Source organism: Cherax quadricarinatus, chromosome 57, assembly GCF_038502225.1.
Source record: "Cherax quadricarinatus isolate ZL_2023a chromosome 57, ASM3850222v1, whole genome shotgun sequence".
Classification (NCBI taxonomy): domain Eukaryota; kingdom Metazoa; phylum Arthropoda; class Malacostraca; order Decapoda; family Parastacidae; genus Cherax; species Cherax quadricarinatus.
This window is the reverse complement of record NC_091348.1, coordinates 2,200,616-2,222,964: the sequence shown is the minus strand read 5'-3', so window position 1 is coordinate 2,222,964 and position 22,349 is coordinate 2,200,616. Positions and strand designations below refer to the sequence as shown.

Sequence of the window (22,349 nt, the reverse complement as noted above, 5' to 3'; positions counted from 1 at the left end):
AACACTGAGCCAGACTCTCCTGAACTCCCATCTGCCATTGTCGAGGTTTAATGAGAAGTGTGACACTAATTGTACTTTACCGAGTCCACCCCACAGCACGTCACAGTGTTAGGTAAGAATGAATGAGTCTCAAGGCTTCTCAACAAGCTTAACAATTTCCTTTGTTATATTGACTCTACTCTGACTTAAAATGTGCACTGTTAGCTCTCAAATCCCAATCAAAATGCGTATCGATGTGAAAGCTTAACCTAGCAATTTCCTGTACAATGCCAGCAAATAATTACAGGACTTAACCTAGTCTCAGGTACAATTCACAAATCCCACATTAAAATGAGTCAAAGACAATGAAAATCACACAATAAAAGGTGCAGTATACAAATTAAAATCACTTGGTTAGCCCAAATAAATTCAACAATTCAACTTGTGAAACAGTAAATGAATAATGTATGTAAACAGCTTGGGCTCAGCTACTCAGTCTAGCATGGATGGTTGGATAAGGTAAATCCTAACCTAACTAGTGTGCTATAGCTTAATTAAACCTGGCTTTAGAACTCCCTATAAATAATAACTAGGTTAAATCTGTCCTAGCTAATATAACTATTGTAAATATTGCACAAGCCTAGCCTAACTATGGCTACCTTGCAAATTCACTGTAAGTAATTAACACACAAGTCTCCTACTCTGGTTTACTTGTAATCACTGTAAATAATTAAATTCACAATCTTCTCTAGCCTACCTGGCCTGCCTGTAAATTACTGCAAATAACTTCTGTGTATAGTCAGCTTGGCCTAGCCTCTGTGTAACTCTGGGCCTAGGTGTGCTAACTTAACCTTTATTAAACTGGTTCCTAACTGTGGCCTAGCTATGTTAATTTTAACCTAGCTATTCCACATCCGGTTCGAAGGACCACTTTGTGAAAATTTGTCTGGACTGCCTCCAAGTGAGTTGCCTACCTTGCCAAACTCTGTTGACACCGAGCTCTGAGGTCGGTACCTCAGCCTCACAAGTGGCTTATATGACAGATTTTCACAAATGACTGATGTTGCAAGAAACTCGCCTGCATGCACGTATAAAGGGCTAACTTACTTGGTGTTGCAGCATATATCCTGGTCTTCAACCTCCCTAAGCTTAACCCCTTTGGACTTTCCCTCAGAAACCACATGCAACCGGGAGCCTTAATTCCTGCAATATTCAATCGTTATTAGTGACCTGCCTGCACCTTAGAAATTCCTATATCCAAGGGGGTGTGTATCCCCTAGTATAACTATGCAGGAACGGACACTAGCTTCTAAGCAGACAAGAGACGCTGGTACGTACTGAGCATGCACTGCCAGCTGCACAAAGGCCTACAGTTCAACTCACTCACAGCTTTCCCCAGAGACTGGCCAGAATCCTACGAAAGAGTGGAGGTCTTGTCTTACTGTATGGGCATGACGGAGGAGGTCATCTACGGTACATCGAGGTGCCTCTACCAGATTTCCCCAGGTCTCAAATGTGAAGACACGTGGGGGGGCGCCGTCTGCTGATCACGGCACGTGTTGTCCAGTTGGTGTCTGTCTAAAGAAGAACGAGCTGGTCTCTTCCAGACCCGCGCCTCGTCATTCAAACTAGGGCTGCCGGTTCTCGCTAGTTAACTTAACCTAATGCTTGCCTACATTATCAGCCTATTACTACCTATGTTAAGGACTTAGGTCTACATTATTATCTACAGTTGCCTTAATAATCCTAATATTAGTGTACTAAGAGTAAAACTACCTACTTCTTCCCTGAAGGGTAAATCTATAAATTAAAAGGTACCTACCATCCACGCCAAACCGGGAGAGAATGTTTGTGTTTGGGGTTGGGTGTAAGGGCCACCCAGCTCAGCTGCTCCATAACGGCCATGCTGGGACCCCTTTGTATGCCGTATCTGTCCTGTGGAACTTTAGGGACCAAATAAATTTCCACAAGCCCCTTCCCCCCCGGCATTTTAGTCGCCTCTTACAACACCCATGGCACATGGAGGAAGAATTCTGTTCCACTTCCCCATGGAGATAAAAGGAAATACACAAGAACAAGAACTAGAAAGAAAATAGCAGAAAACCCAGAGGGGTGTGTATATATATATATATATATGCTTGTATATGTATGTGTAGTGCGACCTAAGTGTAAGAAGAAGTAGCAAGATGTACCTGAAATCTTGCATGTTTATGAGACAGAAAAAAAGACACCAGCAATCCTACCATCATGTAAAACAATTACAGGCTTTCGTTTTACACAGACCCAGTTAATATTTGAACTAACAACTCATTACAGTTGTGACTGGGTGTGGATGTGTGAATGGCTCATTACTTTGTAATCTGGTCATGATTGTAACCATGTATAGACATGTAGATGATTCATTATCTTTGTAACTTGGTCATGATTTTAACCAGATCTACCTGGAGTTCCTTATTACCTTTGTAACTACAGTGGACCCCCGCATAACGATGGCATCACATAGCGATTTTTCCGCATACCGATTACTTTTATCGCAAAATTTTTGCCGCGCATACCGATTAAAAACCCGCTTACCGATTTTCGTCCGAGACGCGTCCAATGTGCCCTCAGCCAGCCTCACATGTGCCGGCCGTCCCATTGTTTACCAGCCAGCCTCCGCGGTAACATCCAAGCATACACTCGGAATATTTCGTATTATTACAGTGTTTTCGGTGCTGTTTCTGGAAAATAAGTGACCATGGGCCCCAAGAAAGCTTCTAGTGCCAACCCTGTGGTAAAAAGGGTGAGAATTAGTATGGAAATTAAGAAAAATTTTGAAGGGTTTGGGGCTAACCCTGAGAAGCCTATGCCAGTTGTGGAATCCATTGTGCCTACTTCAAAGATTAAGGAAATGTGTGCACAGTGGGTTGAACTGCAAACCTTTATAGATGAAAATCACCCTGACACAGCTGTTGCAAGCCGTGCTGGTGACTATTTCAATGACAATGTTGTAGCCCATTTTAGACAAATCGTAAAGGAACGGGAGGTACAGAGCTCTATGGACAGATTTGTTGTGCGACAGAGGTCCAGTGACTCTCAAGCTGGTCCTAGTGGCATTAAAAGAAGAAGGGAAGTAACCCCGGAAAAGGACTTGCTACCTCAAGTCGTAATGGAAGGGGATTCCCCTTCTAAACAGTAAGAAGATAATGCTCTCCCCTCCTCCCATCCCATCAATCATCACCAGATCTTCAATAAAAGTAAGTGTCATGTAATTGTGCATGCCTTTTTCAGTTTGTGTGTATTAAAATTAACATTTCATGTGGTAAAAAAAAATTTTTTTCATACTTTTGGGCGTCTTGCACGGATTAATTTTATTTCCATTATTTCTTATGGGGAAAATTCATTCGCATAACGATTATTTCGCATAACGATGAGCCCTCTTGCACGGATTAAAATCGTTAACCGGGGGTCCACTGTAGTTCAGTTATCATAACTTTGGGGTCCAGTCCCTGGACCCATTATATACAGTGGACCCCGGGTTCGCAATATTAATCCGTTCCTGAGAACTCATCGTAAACCAAAATTATCGGAAAGCAAATAAATTTTCCCCATAAGAAATAATAGAAATCAAATTAATCCGTGCAAGACACCCAAAAGTATGAAAAAAAAAAACTTTTACCACATGAAATATTAGTTTTGCAATAGAATAATTACAATAACAACAATAACAATAGAATAATAATAGAATAATTGACACTTACCTTTAATGAAGATCTGGTGATGATTGATGGGATGGGAGAAGGGGAGAATGTTGAACCTATTGTTTAGAAGGGGAATCCCCCTCCATTAGGACTTGAGGTAGCAAGTCCTTTTCCGGGGTTACTTCCCTTCTTCTTTTAATGCCACTAGGACCAGCTTGAGAGTCACTGGACTTCTGTCGCACAACATATCTGTCCATAGAGGCCTGTACCTCTCGTTCCTTTATGACTTTCCTAAAGTGGTTCATAACATTGTCAGTGTAATAGTCACCAGCACGGCTTGCAATAGCTGTGTTTGGGTGATTTTCATCCATAAAGGTTTGCAGTTCAACCCACTGTGCACACATTTCCTTAATTTTTGAAGTAGGCACAATGGATTCCACAACTGGCATAGGCTTCTCAGGGTTAGCCCCAAACTCTTCAAAATCTTTCTTAATTTCCATACTAATTTTCACCCTTTTTACCACAGGGTTGGCACTAGAAGCTTTCTTGGGGCCCATGGTGACTTATTTTGCAGAAACAAGCACAAAAAACAGTGATAATATGGATAATATGGAATGTACTGAATGTATCCTTAGATGCGCGCACACTGACTGGCTTGTAAACACTGGCACACACGGGGCAGTTCAGGCCACATGTGGACACGTGTGCCCTGAACTGGTATGCATACGAATTGTATCGCATACCGGGTTTTGTAACGGGAACTGAGGCAAATTTTTTGCGATATAATGCATCGGATACCAGATTTATCAGATACCGATAGCATCGTGAACCAGGGGTCCACTGTACCTCTCTAATCTTTTGACTACCACCCACAGGATGGGTATGGGCTGCATAATAAAGATATTAAGCTAAAACTAAACTAACTTGGCAGGAAGAAATTTCAGTAGGGACAGGTGAGGGAGTAATTATGCTTGGAGGTAGATAAACTTCCACAACAGTAGAAGATGCATCACGAAGTAAAGGCCTAGGCTAAGAGACAGGAAAATTATGATGTTTGGGAATGTCATGTGGCATGGGGGTTATAGATTTAGACAGAAGGTTTAGACTCTGGAGAAGAGGGGGGGGGTACATAGCGCCAGATTTAGATAAGAGAAGGCGTAGACAAAGAAACTCGTGAGTGGGAAGATAAAGAGGTAGGCACAGTAAGAGACAATGAGGTTGGTACCTCTGAAAGTAGGACTGCAAAAAGGTTTGACACAGAGATGACCGTGGAAGGGTTACAGAGGCAGGCACCACCAAGGTTTGAGGCCATCTAGCAACCCTGGAATAAGAGAGCTGTGGTAATCTCTTATTATGCTTCTGTCTCAAAAGACAAAACTCTAGCTTCCTTCACTCCTCCCCCAAAGGGAACAGGGAAAAGTTCCATCTCATAATGGAGAAAATTAGCTCATGGAGGGAGCATTAATCTCAAAGCAGTCATAAAGAACCTTCGGAAATGGGAGGCAATCAGATTCAATCACAGTAAAAGGAGGGATGGTTCAATTATTTGAATCTAGAGCTCTTTAACAGCAACAAGGCATCATTACCTCAGCTGAAGGGCCCTCCTAGTGGTATGAGCCTCACAAGACTGCCTCCTACATCTGTGGGTCTGGTACCTGCCATGTAAGTGCTGACCCCCGCCTCTTTCCCTATAGAATTACTCCCTCCACCAGAGCCTGTTGCCTCAAGATCTTTGCTGACTGGACCCTGCTACATTCCTGGGATCTGGGGTCTCTCTTGAGCTGGTTCCTAGTTGCTTGTTTCCTGTGTAGCCATGAATGAGTTTGGCAACTCTCTTGTCAAACAAGTGATTAATGAGCCAACACACTGTTTAATGACAAATGCCTGTACACTTGTAAGCCATGGCATCTGACATCCAGGGATGACACATGCTTAGGTGCTCTCTGTGGCCCCACATATTTGCATTATGATTATTCTTCTTTCTTTCTTTCTTTCAACACACCAGCCATATCCCACTGAGGCGGGGTGGCCCAAAAGAAAAAACAAAAGTTTCTCCTTTTACATTTAGTAATATATACAGGAGAAGAGGTTACTAGCCCCTTGCTCCCGGCATTTTAGTCGCATGGCTTACGGAGGAAGAATTCTGTTCCACTTCACCATGGAGATAAGAGGAAATAAACAAGAATAAGAACTAGAAAGAAAATAGAAGAAAACCCAGAGGGGTGTGCGTTTGTACATGTATGTGTAGTGTGACCTAAGTGTAAGTAGAAGTAGCAAGACATACCTGAAATCTTGCATGCTCATGAGACAGAAAAAAGGACACCAGCAATCCTACCATCATGTAAAACAATTACAGGCTTTCGTTTTACACTCACTTGGCAGGACGGTAGTACCTCCCTGGGCGGTTGCTGTCTACCAACCTACTACCTATTTGATTATTCTTATTATAGCCAAAAGAAGTGCTAAACCCATGAGGGTCATACAGCACAGCAGGGCAAGGACGTAAATGCAGGATCATGGAGTAGCAAGGGTGGAGAGAATAACAGAGGAGAGTTAGAAAGGGCTGGAGCCATCAACAAGGAGGAAAGATAAAGTAAGGGCGTTGGAGTGGTGATGACATTGGAGGAAAATTCTGCGGGCTCGTTGATAGACAGGACAGTCCAACAGAATATGGGAAATTGAAATTGCCACACATTTACAGAAGCTATGGCAGCCACTTGTCCCATCTAAAATATTTAATGACAATGACAAGTTTATTTTAAGGAGCCTTACCTTTGAGAGCAGGTAGTACATGTCCTTCCTGGACAAATAGATCTCTGGGCTCTGTAATTGGTAGGTCCTCCATGTGTGCTTGCAGGGTGGGCCTCTGTATGTGATTGCCATAGTGGTCTCACCTGCTCTTGTTTGTTCTGGTTCTTGGCTGAATACATTGACCTCACAGGATATTATTCCTTTTACTTACTGAAAAGTTGTGTGGGCAAATGTCAGGGCAGAGTAGAGAGATCCTATTTTGCACCATCCAAGCATGATGTTAGGTTTGCTGTAACCATCTGATTTCCACCTTCAGTCAACAGCTGCCCTCTTCATCTTTGGTGCTGGTGGTATGATCTGCAGCTGGGGTCCCAAGAGTATCACAGCAAACAACTATTTTGATCCTAACAAGACACTTTGAATCTCTTTGGAGTCTTTCTGAGTCTCTTTGGAATCCACACTTACTCCCACCTTTCATAATTCTTGTTTCATCTGACAACCATATTCTGGTGCATGCTAGCAGTCTGGTGACATTGAGTATAAAAGAAAAACACCTGGTAACTACAGGTGAAGGACATTAGAGATCAGAAAACGTGTGTACTGACCTTGGTAAGATCCAGAAATGGTATCAGCATGATATATTCCTGCTAGACCTCCCTAGAACCTACAGAAGAAATGTATTCTACTTTATAGACAAAATGCAGTTTTATTTATACCAATTTAATTTTTTAGGAAATAATACAAACACAAAGATTAGATACAATATATTTAAAAAACACTGTCATTATTAAACAATATTTAAACAATATTTATCATATAAATAAAGGTTTATGAAATAATGTATGTCCAATTTTATAATGCATGACCTTTACATATTGTACTATTTTTACTTATAAATACTGTAGTATTAAACATTGTTTAATTAATTATATGTTAATTAAATTGAACAGAACTGTAATACAGTACATACATGTATGGGTGGACAGCAACTGGATTGTTTCCCTCTCTCTCTCATTTGCACTCTCCTGTTTACTTCCATCCTCTCTCTCACAGCATGTCTATCTAAACACTCTGCATAGGCTCATCACTCCCTCACTGTTATGGCAAGAGTTAATGTGCCTGGGTATATAGTGTGGGAAGATAGTCATGAGGATAACTGTGTGAAGGAGAGAGAGTGGAACTCCTGCTGTCATCACACATCTCACTCAATGATAGGTCCGCTGCACGCCAGCAGTGGTTGCAGCTACCACAGAAAATCATTTTTTAATCTGTGATTCTTAACCAATCTCTCCCAAATAAAATGTGAATTCTCCACACAAGCATAAAATAAACATACACAAAATACCAATGCAACTGACAAAAAACTAGCTGAAAAATATTTATAATTCAGCCTTAAGAAAACTAAGTATTAATTCTATAATTTTTTAGCAAATCTCTGCCAAACAAATGTGAGCTTTCTACATGCATAAAATTAACATCCACAAATTGTGAAACATATTTAAAATATTTTTTGAATACTTGCAATGACAAACTGAATATGTGTGTTCATAATTGATTATTTATGAAGTGACAATGTCATGTGAGAAACTTAACTTGGAATGTCTTAAGTTGGGCCTCTACTGTATGTCTAAACTTTTAATTTGTGGGTTAAAAATTGTTACAGCATAAGTTACAGTAACACAACCTGATTCCTAAAGCCAACACTCGTATCTTGGATAGTCCCATAAACAATTAACATTTTTACACACACACAAAAAAAGTATAGATCATTGATTTTCCAATGATAGTTTATCAGGTTTCTGACATTATTCTAGTCTTATTTGAACCAGCACTTGAACATGTAATGGGAGAAAGTGATATTCAAAACAAAGTAACCATTAAAAAATCATATGATAATCCAGGGGTAGATCATGAATTATCGTGCACTTTCATCTCTGAAGGTGCACGATAACTCATGATCTACTTCCTATGAAAGTTATCTGTAATTACACTATTACATAGAGTAAAACCTCTCATTAACAGAATAATAGGGAGGAGGGGGTATACGATAACGACAATTGTGGTGGAGAGATGAGATGTATTATTATAATCAAATAAAGCGCTAAGCCGACAAGGGTCATGCAGTGCAGCGAGGCAGAAAATAGTGCCGGGTCTATAAACAACCAGTTGGAGAGGGGATCAGAAGTAAGGAAAGAAAAGAGCAGGAAGGGATGCTAAAGGCTATACATCAACAGCTCTTAGCTTGTCAATAAAGTTAGGAATCTTTAACCTGTAAATAGCTTGTCAATAAAGCTAGGGACCCTTAACCTTCTCAAACCTTGTGTAAAAAAAAAAAAAAAAAAAAAAAAAATTGTGAAGTAAAGCAGTTGCTGACAAAAAGTCAAAAAGTGAGCATAAGTCAAAGTCAGGGCTGTCAGCAAGGAGGGAAGATAAAGTAAGAGTCATAGAGTGGTGGTGACGGTGGAGGTAAATTCTGTGAGCTCGCTGGTAAACCAGACAATTCACAAGAAAGTGACGAACCAAAACAGGGACCCGACAAACCTCAGAGAGAGGAATAGGGTGTCACTTCATGACATACCCATGGGTAAGACAAGTATGGCCGATGTGGAGATGGGAGAGAGCAGTCTCCTGAGTACAGCAACAGTAGTAAGAAGATGGCCACAAACCTAAACGTGGCTTAACCCGTAAACGGTCCAAGCAGATCTACATTCACATGTGTAGTGCTACAAAAGTAGATCTATGTTTTTTTACATATTTTCAAATATAACAAAAAAAAAAGTAGATCAAAGTTTTTTACACATTTTCAAATGTAAAAAACAAAAAGAAGATCTACTTTTTTTACATACTTTCAAATGTTGAAAAAACGTATATATACGTTTGGACCGTTTACAGGTTAATAGAATGTAATTTATTATGGTGCATATCTGCGAAGATGGGTAGAGATGACAGTAACGTAGTCCCTCAACGGAATGTCTCAATAGGAAACCGAAAGATCACGTACCGCTGACCATGCAGCAGCATACGCCCATTCATTGCCTCGCACATCAACGTGTCCAGGAACCCAACAGAAAATGACGTCTTTGTTTTTGCTATCTACACAACACAACCAAAGTTGAGTATGAAAGACCAATGGATGAGGGGAATCGAATTGTTTAATACCTTGTAAAGCACTGAGGGAATCCGAAACAATCACAAATGCTGAAGGAAACATGTATATAATACAGAGAAGTGCTAAGAGATGAGATGTAAACTTCTAATAGATAGTGGTGACTCAGAATAACTTTTCAAGTCAGAGGAGCTGTTAAACTCAACTAGTAAAAATAATGCAGATGACTGTGATGTAGATGACTGAAAAGACATAGGTTTCTGAGAACCACATGTGTTCTCTTGGCACTACCACTTGCTATAGAAGCCATTATTAATTGTACTTTGCTTAATTTGTTAATAAAGTCATACAAAATACTGTACTCTAAATCCAGGGAAAATTATACTGAATGATGAGCGTGAGTGAGCACAAACAATTAACTGGCACGGGTGGCCTATGACTCAGGAAAGGACAAAAATAGACATGTCCTGGATGTTGCCGCTCTGGCCCATACTGGATAAATGTCAAAGTTAAATAGACTTGGTCTGAAATTGCAAAGACAACTGGACACTATTGCTACAGACAAAATGCATGACTACAGACTTTTGTCCATTTTGTCGATAATTAAAGTATTTGTTCGACTAATTTTTTGTCTAAAATCTATTAATAAGAGGTCTGTTAACGAGAAGTTTTACCGTACTTTAATTCATAGTTCTTGTAACCAGTTTTGAGATGTTTTACTTTCACATTCTGGTCTGAGGACAGGCTTTCCTGGGGAACATTTGATCACCCACTCTATTGGTGTAAATATCTGCAGCAACTTAACCTAGCTTCCTCCTGAAGACTTCCAACTTTGTAGTGTAACAAACATTTCTGCACAAAAATACAGTAAATATTTTAAAACTGTCGTATACATAAGTAATAATAAAATAATCAAATTATTTTCTAAAGTCAGTGACGCACAGTTATTCGGTTACAAACATTTATATGTGTGGATAACTTGTATCATGTCTTAAGTCATAGGAAATTTTATTTATATAAAAAGTAAAATCACAAAGATTATGATGAGAGTATTTGCCAAGGCAGTAAGACAAAGATTGCCAAGTCTTTTATGTGATTACCTGTTTTACATGTGACCAGTTTAAGCACTCTTCTCTTTCCCAGTCTGACCTGAGGCCAGGTTTCTCTGCTGATTGCCTGGTCAACCAAACTGTTTGTGCTAGTGACCCACAAGCTCACATAGCCATCACAAACCAGTTGATCTGGCACTTGTAGAAGAAAGCTGATGAGCTGCATCTTGAACACTTTCATCATTGTTATGACAATATTTTTTATTTTCTTCTTTTTTCAATGTGCCAGCTGTATTCCACTGAGGCAGGATGGTCCAAAAACAAAAACAAAAGTTTCTCTTTTCAACTTTAGCAATGTATACAGATGGGGTTACTAGCCACTTGCTCAATATTTCTGATATCTGCTGGTAATATGTTGAAGAGTCTAGGGTTACACACGTTGACACAACGTTTCCTAATTCTACCCATGGTCCCCTTGTTCATCACTAGATTAATTAAACCCTTTCTCCCATATCTGTTTTTCACTCCAGTCAACTGTTATATGAGTGTACAGGTTAAGGACCAGGACTTCAGATAAATTCCATGTACATATTAAGTATATTTTCTCCAGCCCAGTGAGAACAATCCAAATGCTTTGAGACATTTTCAATAGTTTAAATAATTTATTGATTCTATGTGGGCAGTATATGACCTCTGTACATTTTCCTCTACATTTAATATACAGGATTTTACTGTTCATAAATCGAGCTGTTTGCAAATACTCTTCTTCCTTTTGTTATAATTAGTCAAAACAACTCACAATATGTATTACTTTTGGTATATTTAAACCAACTGAAACAAAATGATATTCAGAGCTCTGAGATAATCTGGTATACTGTATGAATATATTCTTCATCTTTCAACAAACCGGCCGTATCCCACCAAGGCAGTGTGGCCCAAAAAGAAAAACAAAAGTTTCTCTTTTTAATTTCAGTAATATATACAGGAGAAGAGGTTACTAGCTTCTTGCTCCCAGCCTTTTAATTGCCTCTTACAACACATACAGCTTATGGAGGAAGAATTCTCTCCCACTTCCCCATGGAGATAAGAGAAAATAAACAAGAACTAGAGTTTGTAAGAAAATAGAAGAAAACCTAGAAGGGTGTGTGTATTTTTTTTTTTTTTTCAACAAGTCGGCCGTCTCCCACCGAGGCAGGGTGACCCAAAAAAGAAAGAAAATCCCCAAAAAGAAAATACTTTCATCATCATTCAACACTTTCACCACACTCACACATTATCACTGCTTTTGCAGAGGTGCTCAGAATACAACAGTTCAGAAGCATATATGTATAAAGATACACAACATATCCCTCCAAACTGCCAATATCCCAAACCCCTCCTTTAAAGTGCAGGCATTGTACTTCCCATTTCCAGGACTCAAGTCCGACTATATGAAAATAACCGGTTTCCCTGAATCCCTTCACTAAATATTACCCTGCTCACACTCCAACAGATCGTCAGGTCCCAAGTATCATTTGCCTCCATTCACTCCTATCTAATACGCTCATCCACACTTGCTGGAAGTCCAAGCCCCTAGCCCACAAAACCTCCTTTACCCCCTCTTTCCAACCCTTTCGAGGACGACCCCTACCCCTCCTTCCTTCCCCTATAGATTTATAGATTTATATTTATATGCTAGTACATGCATGTGTAGTGTGGCCTAAGTGTAAGTAGAAGTAGCAAGATGTACCTGAAATCTTGCATGTTAGTGAGAAAGAAAAAAGACACCAGCAATCTTACCATTATGTAGAACAATTACAGGCTTCCATTTTACACTCACTTGGCAGGACGGCAGTATGTCCCTGGGTGGTTGCTGTCTACCAACCTACTACCTATGATGAATATATATGCTAAGAAATAAAAATACTTGTGTATGGTAGTTGAAAGAGGAGTTAGCATCTTCTATGAGGCCCAGTTTCATTTTACTCATTTGTATTAAATGACATTTGTCCACATTTAATGCCATGATTCCTGTCTTACTAAACTTGCTCTTATCTGTTCATGTCTTCCTCTAGGAAGGATACACAGTAAATTTTTCCACTTGCATAGTATTTTTTGCATCATCTTTTTGGGAAGTCATTTATATAGATCAAAAATATTATCTAAGCACTGAGGTTTATGGCACCCTGCTGGTGACATTACAAGATGACATTTTACCTGATGTTCATAATTGCCTTTTAAATATGAAATCTCTTATCTACTGTAATAGTTTGCCTTTTTATCACCTATGCTTTGTGGTTTACAGATTAGTTTTTCACAAGGAGCTTTATTGAATACCTTCTTAAAGTCTAATGAAACCTCCCCATTCACTTTGTTCTTATACAGGAAATTAATATTTGAAAACTGACCTGTTTGCAATATGATGCCTTCCTAATATATCAGTCAAAACAACTCTTAACTATTTACAGTCTTTGGTATATTTGAATAAATCAAATAAAAATAATATTAAGAGTTCTGGTAACTAGTGAAATAATTAGGTATATAAATGTTGGTTCTGAGGAACATTGCAGCTACAGTCATGCCCTATGTTTCTGATACACGACTGAGCTATGTAAAACTAAACTCATTAAGTGGAATGAATTGTTCAGCTACTGTAAAAAGATTAAGCTTAAGCAGTACAAAGAGAGGTAACTATGTTCAAATACAAAATGAATATTTGGCATTTAATTAACCCTTAAACTGTCCAAACATAGATCTATGCTGACGTGCATAGCACTCCGACCTTAATTTTCTCCATTTGAAAGCAAGTAAAATCGGTCATAGATCTATGTTCGAAGCACTACGCACATCAACGTAGATCTACGTTTGGACAGTTTAAAGGCTAATTAGCCTGAGTTTGAAAAAGATATTCTTTTTCAGACTGATATACAGGAACTATTTCAAAAAATTACATACTGCAGTATTTATACTTTTCTTTTTTAATAAAAAATTAATTATCAGAACTCGACAAATTTAATTTTGATGAGTATAAATGCTGGAATATTTTTTACCAATATAAAGTTTCTACAGATGCACAGTGTTAAGACTATCTCCAGTAATGTTACTTGTGACACTATATTAAACAACCTCCATATAGATATTGCAGTTCAAATAATATATTCTGCAAATTAAAAAAATATTTACATAATGTATTTAAATGTACATTTTCACTTCAAAATAGACCACAACCACAATGAAAGGAATTTATAATTAAAAAAATGCTATACAATATTGACAAGTAGATAAATAAAGAGACGTGCAACAGGTGGGTATCGTTGCTGTTGCAATGTACTGCGTACACTGCAGGTTCCTTTAGTCATATACAAAGGAGAATAAATATGGAGACAGCAGTAGTAGTGGCAAGATAAAGATGTAATCAATCCATCAGTTTTAAAGTAGTTTTTGAGGTGGTCAGTTCCACAGCCTGGAGAAGAGTTCAGCTCCCCAGTTCCAGACTATAGAGCTGAACTCTTTGCCAGCTGTGGGACTGACCACATCAAAAACTACTTCAAGGTTAAGGGACTGATCACATCATTACCTCGCCATTACTGCTGTTATCGCAATGTGTATTTTGCTATGTATGTGACTGAAGTTTACTGTGTTGGCATAAAGTAATAACAATAAAGATACCCGACTGTTACACATGTGTCTTACTCAAAACAATTCATATTTATGCACTAAATTATTTAGAAGAAATTTGTAAGGAATAAATATAGATGCATACATTTATTTTGTGTCTACTATTGTTTTACATATAGTATTAATAAAATAATCTATTCACTTTAAGACTGTATTACAAAATTTACAACAAATCACACAAATATCACCAATAAAAGTTTATGCCAAGACTTAACCAACATTATATTCTGATTTGTGTTTCATTAGCTAGTACTCTGAAGCTAGCTGGAGCAAGCCAGGACCAACAAACTGCTCAGGTTCTCACAGGTCATCACAGTAACTCATACCATTCCAGGATTTTCATTTTAAAACACTGGCCATCTCCCACCGAGGTATAGTGACCCAAAAAAAGAAGAAACACTGTCATCAATCACTCACTGTCTTGCCATAGGTATGCTGATACTACAGCTCAGATGCCCCCAAACTGCATTATCCCCACCTGTCCCTCAGAGTGCAAGCACTGTTTTTACCATCTCCAGGACTCAAGTCCAGATAACCAGTTTCCCTGAATCCTTTCGCTCCATCTAATACACTCGTATATGCATGTTGAATCTCCAAGCCCCTTGCTAAAAAACCTCTCTTACTCCGTTCCCTCTAATATTTCCTATGATGACCCCTACCTGCCTTCCCTCTACTACAGATTTATACACCCTCCAAGTCATCCTATACTGCTCCATCCTCTCTAAATGTCCAAACCACCTGAATAATATGCAAATACATGCTCAGGAATGTAATGAAGAGAAATTGAATAAAAGGTGCATATACATTAAGGTATCACTTGAATAGTGTTTATTTGTCATCCAAAGGATTTTTTCTTTTTTACACAACTGATTGCATGTTGGTATGATGCCTTGACATTTATTTTATCATTTTAATCAAGCTGGGAATGGGAAGAAATTAGATCCAAGGAAATGGAAGATAAACAAAGTGCTTTGAATCAAGAGCCCCTCACCAGCATCAAGGCCAGTGAGGGATGTGATACCCAAATTAAACTGTCTATTAGGTGGATTCTAGATGTTTTAAATTGAGTTAGAAAACATGAGCCAGTATACTTTAATTGCAGCATTTGTTGACATTACCTACTTGAAGATAAAAAATGGAATAGCAAGTTACAATAAACAAATGCTTGGTCCTTGATTTGGCAATGTTTGTGATTCTTTGTATCTCAACGTGAGTAACACTTGTCCTGGTTCTGCAGCTTGACCATCTACTTAGTAACTGCCATCTTACTATTATTACTATTACAATACAATATTAAAAAACAAGTGGTCAACCCATATAGGTCACATAGCAATGCAACTGTAAACATAATTATTAACCTTATGCCATTATTTGCAAATTTACTTATGTCTATCTTACATATAATTAGTGTTTTGTGCAAGATCTTAAAGTACATACTTCACTTCTCCACTGCATAGATGTTTCACCAGTCTCACTGGCAGTCAATGTAGGAGCATTACACAATGTTCACTAAACATTAACTCTACCTGGTACAGTATTTGTTACTTTGGTTTGTTAATGTAGGAGCACATCATAATAACAGAATACAAAACTCCAATATATTCATTTGTCTTGAGTTTATTGCTCAAATTATTGCAGTGTATGAGCAGTAGTTAACACAAGTGACAGAACCAAGAGATAAATATGAAGCCCAGGTCTGTAAGAAACACTAACAATATTCTTTCTTTCTTTCAACACACCGGTCGTATCCCACAGAGGCGGGGTGACCCAAAAGGAAAAATGAAAGTTTCTCCTTTTATATTTAGTAATATATACAGGAGAAGGGGTTACTAGCCCCTTGCTCCCGGCATTTTAGTCGCCTCTTACGATACGCATGGCTTACGGAGGAAGAATTCTGTTCCACTTCCCCATAGAAAACTAACAATATTCCTCCTCCACAAAACTATCTTCTCACTGGCTTTAGCTACTCTTATTATTTCATAAGCTATTTTCTAGCAAACTTTAATCTAGTATGTATTCCCACTAACAGAGGAATGCAAAATAGCTATTTAAAAAAAATGTGAAGGATTACACAAGAGGACCTCATAACCCACGATGTTATTCAGGTGAATCCAGGATCTCTCTACAATAATCAAATATGCTTCAGTAGCCAGAAAGTTTAACTAGAACAGCTTTATAGAAAATACTTACTTCATTTATAAGATCACTAGCAAATTGCAAAAAATATATAAAGATGTAAATATATTTTTCTTACATTTCAATATAACACACTAAGTGGCACCAAAGCATGAGCTTCTTGAAATTCATTTACAACAGATTCCCCAGTGCATAGTTCAAACATGCATTACCCAAGACCTAAAACTTCTTCAACATTAAGAAATGGCTGCTGCTCCTAAAGTAAGCACATCAAAGCAAGTCTGACAAACGCGTACAGGCTTGTTCAAAGAGAACTTTAGAATAGGTACGTCTTTATCTGAGCATCGGTTGCATAAAAGTCTTCCACAGTGTCGACAATGGTGCTTCCTGGTGGCGATGCCAAATTTGGCTCCACATTCCATACACAGTTCACCTTCACTCCAAGGAGGTTCAACAGACAAAACATCAAGGAGTCGGAACAGCAGTGTCTTGGTAGGTACCTACGATTAAATATTTTACAGTGGTTTAGTCTGACATTTTAATGCTTTAGTATAATATGAGCAAAGCACACTACAGTATATATTATTAAAGTAAATTTTTTATATGAATGTACATATAATGAGGAAAAATGAAGAATAAATCACAATACCAAGACTCTCACACAGGTGTAACTTGACAGTGGTCCAGGACAGACCAAAACACTATCATAAAGTTCTCTCTTCTAAGTGCAGCTTATTTGTGACTGGAGAAATGTACAGTAAGGAGAGAAACATCAATACTGTATCTAAATCTTTGTTTTTTTTTTTTTCTAGGAATTTCCCAGATTGAAATATGTTGAAATAATGTTGGTAGAATTACTGACAATATGTTAGGTAAAAGGACACAAGTGCAACTAATGTGACATTTTACTGTGGCAACATTTCACTCTCCAGGAGCTTTGTTAAGCCATTAAATATGTTAAATTCTCCCCAGATATTTCATGGAATCATCAGTTCAACTTTTTTGAAAGAATGAACAAAACATGTTACAAAAAACTGTACATACTATCTAGTTAGGTTCTTCTAGCCAGAAAGAACCTTGCACTCAAGGTTGTCCTTATTCTTGATAATGTTCTATATAATCCTGTTGGGATGATGCAGATTCAAAATCCTCATGAAAAAGTAGTATTTTGACCACCCCATTAAATATCTTCAATATAGTCCTCATGATGAAGAGTTATTAAGACTTTTTTCATGTATCTACACACACAGGATAATAAAATAACTTATTGTAGTGAGTGATAGCTTCACAATAGTTGTGCAGAATTCTGGCATTAGTTTAATATTGGAAATTTCTCCTTCCTTCCTCTCTCTATTTGTCCATTAAACCCGCCTTTCCTCCTCTTTTCCTCTAATCTTCCCTATGCCCCATCCTAATACAGCTTTCATTTTATTTATATTATAACATTACACTTTGAATTTAATTTTTACATAACATACAATGCATTTGCTTATATAAATAATGTTTATTTACCTGATAATTAAATATGTTAACTCCATGCTTATTAGTGGAGCCCAAACATGCTCCAGCCCGGACGAAAACTCTGCACAATTGGCCAGCACCTCGCATGTATGCCAACAACAGAGCTTTAAAAGGAGATAGATGTTTTGTATTAGGAGCTTCCATATTAACAATAAATAGCAAATTAAACTTTTCTTAACATATATGGCTGGGCAAACGAAAGCTTGTAATTGTTTTACATCATGGTAGGATTTCTGGTGCCTTTTTTCTGTCTCATAAACATGCAAGATTTCAGGTACATCTTGCTACTTCTACTTACACTTAGATCACACTACACAGGCATGTACAAGCATATATATACACACACACCAGAGGTCCTGTCAAATCCACATGGGGCCAAAACAAAAACAGGGAGCACACTAGGACAGAATGAGAGGTTGGAAGACATTGAAGGAACTAGGACATGTGCAAGGACCTTACCAGATACCTGTGGGGGCCAGGAGCAGGTGAGCAGGAAGGATAAACCAAGAAGCATAGGGGCCATAACTAGGGAAGGGACTGAAGGAAGGAACACTCCACAGGAAGGAACTAAAACACATCAGAGGATGCAATAGGAGTCACAGTGGGAGGTGGAAAGGGAGAGATCCGTGTTTGTCTATGGGCTAGACGAAGCTAAAGGGGGAAACTTATGATGAAAGAAAGCAGGAGGAGAAAAAAGCGATTGAAGATATCATGAAGGTGATAGGCGAGGGGGACATGACCCTGGTGGCAAATTTTCGGAGAATTGGGTGGTTCACAAAGAAAAGGAATCAGCCTCTCAAAGTAATTTTCAAGGCAGAATCAACCCGAACCATGATCCTGCAGGAGAAGGCACAGCTGAGAGGCAAGCAGGAGCTCCAGAGTGTGTACCTCGATCGAGACAGAACACAGGACGAAAGGAAGACAATGAAAGAGTTCAAAAACGAAAGGAGAAATGGGAGGAAATGAAAAAGGAGAGCAGAATAACCCAGGATCAAATGGAAAGACAAGCGCACCCCCCAGAAACACCTGCAGAAGGACTCCAGCCACGACACCCCCAAGGCAACTGAACAATCCAAACCAACCATCACACACCGATCCCTCAGTTTCCACCCCCCGCACCACAGTTACAGTATTAGAACAGAAGTTGAAGGTTTGGTACACAAATGCAGATGGATTAACGAATAAACATGAGGAATGGCAAGAAAGAATCAATGAGAAGTCCCCAGAATCATAGCAGTTACAGAAACAAAACTCACGGAGACAATAACAGATGCAATCTTCCCACCAGGATACCAGATCATGAGGAAAGATAGAAGGGGCAGGGGGGGAGGTGGGGTTGCTCTGCTCGTAAAAAACAGATGGAAATTCGAGAAAATGGAAGGAATAGATGAGACGGGAGAAAGAGACTACATAGCAGGTACACTTCAGTCTGGGGAACACAAAGTGGTCATTGCAGTGATGTATAATCCACCACAGAACTGCAGGAGGCCAAGAGAGGAATATGAAGAGAGCAACAGAGCAATGGTGGACACACTTGCTGAGGTGGCAAGAAGAGCTCACTCCAGCAGAGCAAAGTTGCTGGTTATGGGGGATTTCAACCACAGGGAGACTGACTGGGAAAACCTGGAGCCACATGGGGGTCCCAAAACATGGAGAGCCAGGATGTTGGACGTGGTGCTGGAAAACCTCATGCACCAACATGTTAAGGACACTACCAGAGTGAGAGGGGAGGATGAACCAGCAAGATTGGACCTTGTGTTCACCCTGGGCAGCTCAGATATTGAGGATATCAAGTATGAGAGTCCCCTAGGAGCTAGCGACCACGTGGTTCTGTGCTTTGAATACATAGTAGAGCTGCAAGTGGAGAGAATAACAGGAGTTGAATGGGAAAAGCCTGACTATAAAAGAGGGGACTACATAGGGTTGAAGAACTTCCTGCGGGAGGTCCAGTGGGACAGAGAACTGGCAGGAAAGCCAGTAAATGAAATGATGGAATATGTAACAACAAAATGCAAGGAGGCAGTGGAAAGGTTTATTCCCAAGGGCAACAGTAACAATGGGAAGACCAGAACGAGCCCCTGGTTTACCTGACGGTGTAAGGAGGCAAAAACAAAGTGCAATAGAGAATGGAAAAAGCACAGAAGGCAGAGAACACACGAAAATAGGGAGATCAGTCGCAGAGCCAGGAATGAGTACGCACAGGTAAGGAGGGAGGCCCAGCGACAGTATGAAAATGACATAGCATCGAGAATCAAGACTGACCCGAAACTGTTGTATAGCCACATCAGGAGGAAGACAACAGTCAAAGACCAGGTGATCAGATTAAGGACAGAAGGTGGAGAACTCACAAGAAATGATCAGGAGGTATGTGAGGAGCTGAACAGGAGATTTAAGGAAGTTTTTACAGTAGAGACAGAAAGGGCTGTGGGAAGACAGCACAGAAGGGAACATCAAGAGGGAATATACCAACAAGTGTTGGATGACATACGAACAACTGAGGAGGAGGTGAAGAAGCTCTTAAGTGACCTTGACACCTCAAAGGCGATGGGACCGGACAACATCTCCCCATGGGTCCTTAGAGAAGGAGCAGAGATGCTGTGTGTGCCTCTAACCACAATCTTCAACACACCTTGAAACTGGGCAACTACCTGAGAAATGGAAGACAGCTAATGTAGTCCCCATATTTAAGAAAGGAAACAGAAACGAGGCACTAAACTACAGACCTGTGTCTCTGACATGTATTGTGTGCAAAGTCATGGAGAAGATTATCAGGAGGAGAGTGGTCGAACACCTGGAAAGATACAAGATTATAAATGAAAACCAGCATGGGTTCATGGAGGGCAAATCTTGTATCACAAACCTCCTGGAGTTTTATGACAAGGTAACAGAAGTAAGACACGAGAGAGAGGCATGGGTAGATTGCGTTTTCCTAGACTGCAGGAAGGCCTTTGACACAGTTCCCCACAAGAGATTAGTGCAGAAGCTGGAGGATCAGGCGCACGTAAAAGGGAGGGCACTGCAATGGATAAGAGAATACCTGACAGGGAGGCAGCAACGAGTCATGGTACGTGAAGAGGTATCACAGTGGGCGCCTGTTACGAGCGGGGTCCCACAGGGGTCAGTTCTAGGACCAGTGCTATTTTTGATATATGTGAACGACATGATGGAAGGAATAGACTCTGAAGTGTCCCTGTTCGCAGATGACGTGAAGTTGATGAGAAGAATTAAATTGGACGAGGATGAGGCAGGACTGCAAAGAGACTTGGACAGGCTGGACATGTGGTCCAGCAACTGGCTTCTCGAATTCAATCCAGCCAAATGCAAAGTCATGAAGATTGGGGAGGGGCAAAGAAGACCGCAGACAGAGTATAGGCTAGGTGGACAAAGACTACAGACCTCACTCAGGGAGAAAGACCTTGGGGTGACCATAACACCGAGCACATCACCGGAGGCACACATCAACCAAATAACCGCTGCAGCATACGGGCGCCTGGCAAACCTGAGAATAGCGTTCCGATACCTTAATAAAGAATCGTTCAAGACACTGTACACTGTGTATGTTAGGCCCATACTGGAGTATGCAGCACCAGTTTGGAACCCACACCTGGTCAAGCACGTCAAGAAGTTAGAGAAAGTACAAAGGTTTGCAACAAGGCTAGTCCCAGAGCTCAAGGGACTGTCGTACGAGGAAAGGTTAAGGGATATCGGACTGACGACACTGGAGGACAGAAGGGTCAGGGGAGACATAATAACGACATACAAGATACTGTGGGGAATAGACAAGGTGGACAGAGATAGGATGTTCCAGAGAGGGGACACAGGGACAAGGGGTCACAACTGGAAGCTGAAGACTCAGACGAGTCACAGGGACGTTAGGAAGTATTTCTTCAGTCATAGAGTTGTCAGCAAGTGTCTCAGTAGCAGTAACCAGTTACCAGTCTCAGTAGTAGTAACCAGTTACCAGTAATCGTCCGTTGACTCAACGACCAACCGTCTTGAGTCACGGTCTTCATATTGTGCTGACCTCAGCAGTATTCAAAGACCCACTACGGGGTACTGGGCAGCCCGGCTAGTCAGTATTACCAGAGTGAGCAAGGAGATAGGTAACGGCTGGCAGGTCTCTCTCCACATATCGCCAATATACGTATAACAGCCTACGTGAGTATTTCTACCCTAATCCACGTATCGAACTTCCACATGATAAATGGTGTGCAGCGGTGTGGAGCGTGGATTTACGTTTTTAAGGGTAATTCAAGGCGTTTGAAGGCTGTTTGTGTGAGTAGCGCCAGGGTCAAAGGTGATTCACCAGCCACCAGCTCTACCCTCGCGCACCACCTCGAGCCAGCAGCCTACTCCCCTCAAACCTACTGCCTGCAAGCCTGTTGCAGCCGTTTCAAGCTTCCTGGCTTAGTTCGTGTGCTAATTGCTTCAATCTCCGAGGGGTTGACCCGGATTTTGCAATTAAGCCAG

The 22,349-nt window shown here is 40.0% G+C and overlaps 1 protein-coding gene across 1 annotated transcript in view; it reads right to left on the bottom strand.

Moving 5' to 3' along the window:
• Positions 1 to 7,159: 7,159 nt before the first annotated feature.
• The window catches only part of LOC128693378 (rabankyrin-5), a gene marked incomplete at its 5' end in the record, with an annotated part of 165,089 nt that continues 149,899 nt past the window's right edge, over positions 7,160 to 22,349 (bottom strand). The window contains 2 exon segments of the mRNA XM_070097281.1: positions 7,160 to 16,858; positions 17,871 to 17,983. Of these exon segments, the coding sequence (XP_069953382.1) occupies positions 16,595 to 16,858; positions 17,871 to 17,983 (377 nt within the window).